The sequence below is a fragment of the Rutidosis leptorrhynchoides genome, unplaced genomic scaffold (genome assembly GCF_046630445.1).
Source record: "Rutidosis leptorrhynchoides isolate AG116_Rl617_1_P2 unplaced genomic scaffold, CSIRO_AGI_Rlap_v1 contig266, whole genome shotgun sequence".
Lineage (NCBI taxonomy): Eukaryota > Viridiplantae > Streptophyta > Magnoliopsida > Asterales > Asteraceae > Rutidosis > Rutidosis leptorrhynchoides.
Window position 1 is genome coordinate 54,149 of NW_027266512.1, and position 2,459 is coordinate 56,607.

Sequence of the window (2,459 nt, forward strand, 5' to 3'; positions counted from 1 at the left end):
TACCTTTTCCTCTTAGTTATAGAGTTATTTCTTGAACAAGAAACTATTTTCACCAATAACATTAAGTCGAATGAAAGAGCTTGAACATGAAAACTTGCAACAAGAACAAAGCGCTCCTCCTATTAATTTGTTGAACTCTTCTACTGAATCATAGGCAATAGATTTACGGCAAAAAAGAAAACAACAAAGGATTGAAGTTTAAATGTTGTAAACAAATTTTTATGTGAATATCAGAAACATCAAACTATCAGTATCCAAATAATCGACTCAAGAAACAAAATTGAAAAATAAAACCATTAGAACTCTAAATCTTAAACCGATCGTAAATAAATAAAAATTCTCCATTACAATTAAATTAATTTTTTTCATGGAGCCTGCATAAATAAACACAACAAAACAAAACAAGAGGTCTTAGTATGGAGATTAAGATACACGTAATGAAAATTGTATCCTAATTTCAAATCAATACCTTGTTATTTATAAATTAAGATCGAAGTCATATCCAAATAAGATATATTGACCATGATGGTTTACTCCCACAAAAGGACTAAAGGGCATACTGTACTTGTTAGTCAAATAGATACTGTCGAATGATATGACATCACCAAATAATTCATATGCTGCTCTAGACCTTGCATTGGCGCAAAATATATTCTGCAAACGACCTTCATCGTCTATATCAAGTACGTAGAAAAAATTTGAATTTCTTCTTTTCATACGAACAAAATAATTGCAAAGTGCTTCAGCATCCCCAACCCCAAGTCTTAATTGCCTCATCTTTGTAATGTAATTTCTACAATCTTTTTCAATAAATGCTAAGTTATCGTTTCCTTCGGCTTTGATTACCAATGAGTGAAAATTCTTATTCACTCGAATACCTGCAACATCATTTAACTCAAGTCTTCTTTTGGAATATGAATCCATTCTCCTATGTGACTTTTGAATCTGAGACTTTTTAGGGCTTAAAATATGATTATGCTCCAATAAAACACGAGATATCATGCATCTTCCATTACTATTCATAATGACACTGATTTTGGCCTTGCAATCTGTTTTACACGATTTTTATCTTATGTACATATTTGCGTCGTTTAGCGCAGGTGATTGAGAAGTATTTTGTTATACCGTCCTTTGCTCTTTTGCCACCAGTTTTACGAACTCCATAGCCAATTTGATAAGAATATTTTCTGTAGAACTCATAAAATTCTTCTTCTAAATCAAATGCCATGCCAGGTTTTGGAATATGTTCATCGACATCAAACTCATCGACATCGATAGCAGACTCAATCTTTTCTTCAATTAGTACATCACTCTCCTCTTCCATCTTTCAATCAATTAAAATACAGTATAAGCATAACTTATTACTTAACAACTAATTTAATCAAGTCTAACAATTATTAAAATTCGAACAAAAATATCAAATCGTGCACAGACATGATTATAAATCAATATCACATATATAAATTACCTCTGAAACTCTTGCGTTATCCATATTCGTGGAATTCTTGGGACTTTCTTTCTTTATTTTTTTTAGATGATTCTCCCTAAGATTTTTTTTCTTTGACGTAAGAGGAGAAAAAGAGGGAAAAGCTCTGATGATACGTAGAAGTCTTAAAGAAAAGGAGAAAAAATAGGAAAAAAATTAATTAAGAATAAATATTGGAGTAAATAAGAATAAGGACAAAAAAGAGATGATATTGAGTGACATGTGTCGCGTCTACAATTGTCACTATACCAATTACTACATTGGAGTAAGTATCCCTAACATTTCTCATTAAATAATGTTAACCTAAAACAGATAAGGATAGCCATGTAAATACTGAGGCATGAAAATTTAAATAGTTTGAATCATTGAATGCGCGAAACAGTTTGACAAACATAATGTAATTTCTGACCAAAAAGAAAATTACACACTAGATTCGGTTTGACATCATATTCTTCATATCTGATTTGATGCTAACTTAAGCTAAGGTTTGATTTCGGTATCAGAGGTATTTTTGAACTTAAAAAACTAATTTAGGTGAATGGATTCTAGGGTTCACTCAATTAATACAACCAAAAGCTTTTGAAATTGAGAAAACAGAAATCGGAATCATAAAATTTTCTTCATTCGATTCAAACTTTAAAATGACGATTATAAAGGTTTATATTGGCGTCCTACACTTGACCTAGCTAACATGAAATTACAGAAATGAAATTACAAGTTGGAAATTGCAAAACCAGAAAATCCAAAAAGTAAAATCAGAAATGATTTTCTACACGATCATTTCTCATCGAATCTTCTCATAATCTTTGCTTTCTATCCACTATAGGATAATCCACATTGCATTTACGAGCTGGTAATACTATAAAACCATCAAAAGTTACAGTCGAACTTCATCTTCTCCAACGCGACAATGACACCATTTTTGTTGATTTTTTCCTTGACTTTCAATTCAAAGCTTGATCAAGAATACAAC

The 2,459-nt window shown here is 30.9% G+C and overlaps 1 protein-coding gene across 1 annotated transcript; it reads right to left on the reverse strand.

Moving 5' to 3' along the window:
- Positions 1 to 365: 365 nt before the first annotated feature.
- LOC139882407 (protein FAR1-RELATED SEQUENCE 5-like) lies at positions 366 to 1,492 on the reverse strand. Its single transcript, XM_071866732.1, has 4 exons — positions 1,469 to 1,492; positions 1,126 to 1,324; positions 535 to 1,049; positions 366 to 374 (listed from the first exon to the last, which is right to left on the reverse strand). The coding sequence occupies exons 1-4, from the start codon at positions 1,490 to 1,492 to the stop codon at positions 366 to 368; spliced, it is 747 nt and encodes a 248-aa protein (XP_071722833.1).
- Positions 1,493 to 2,459: the final 967 nt, after the last annotated feature.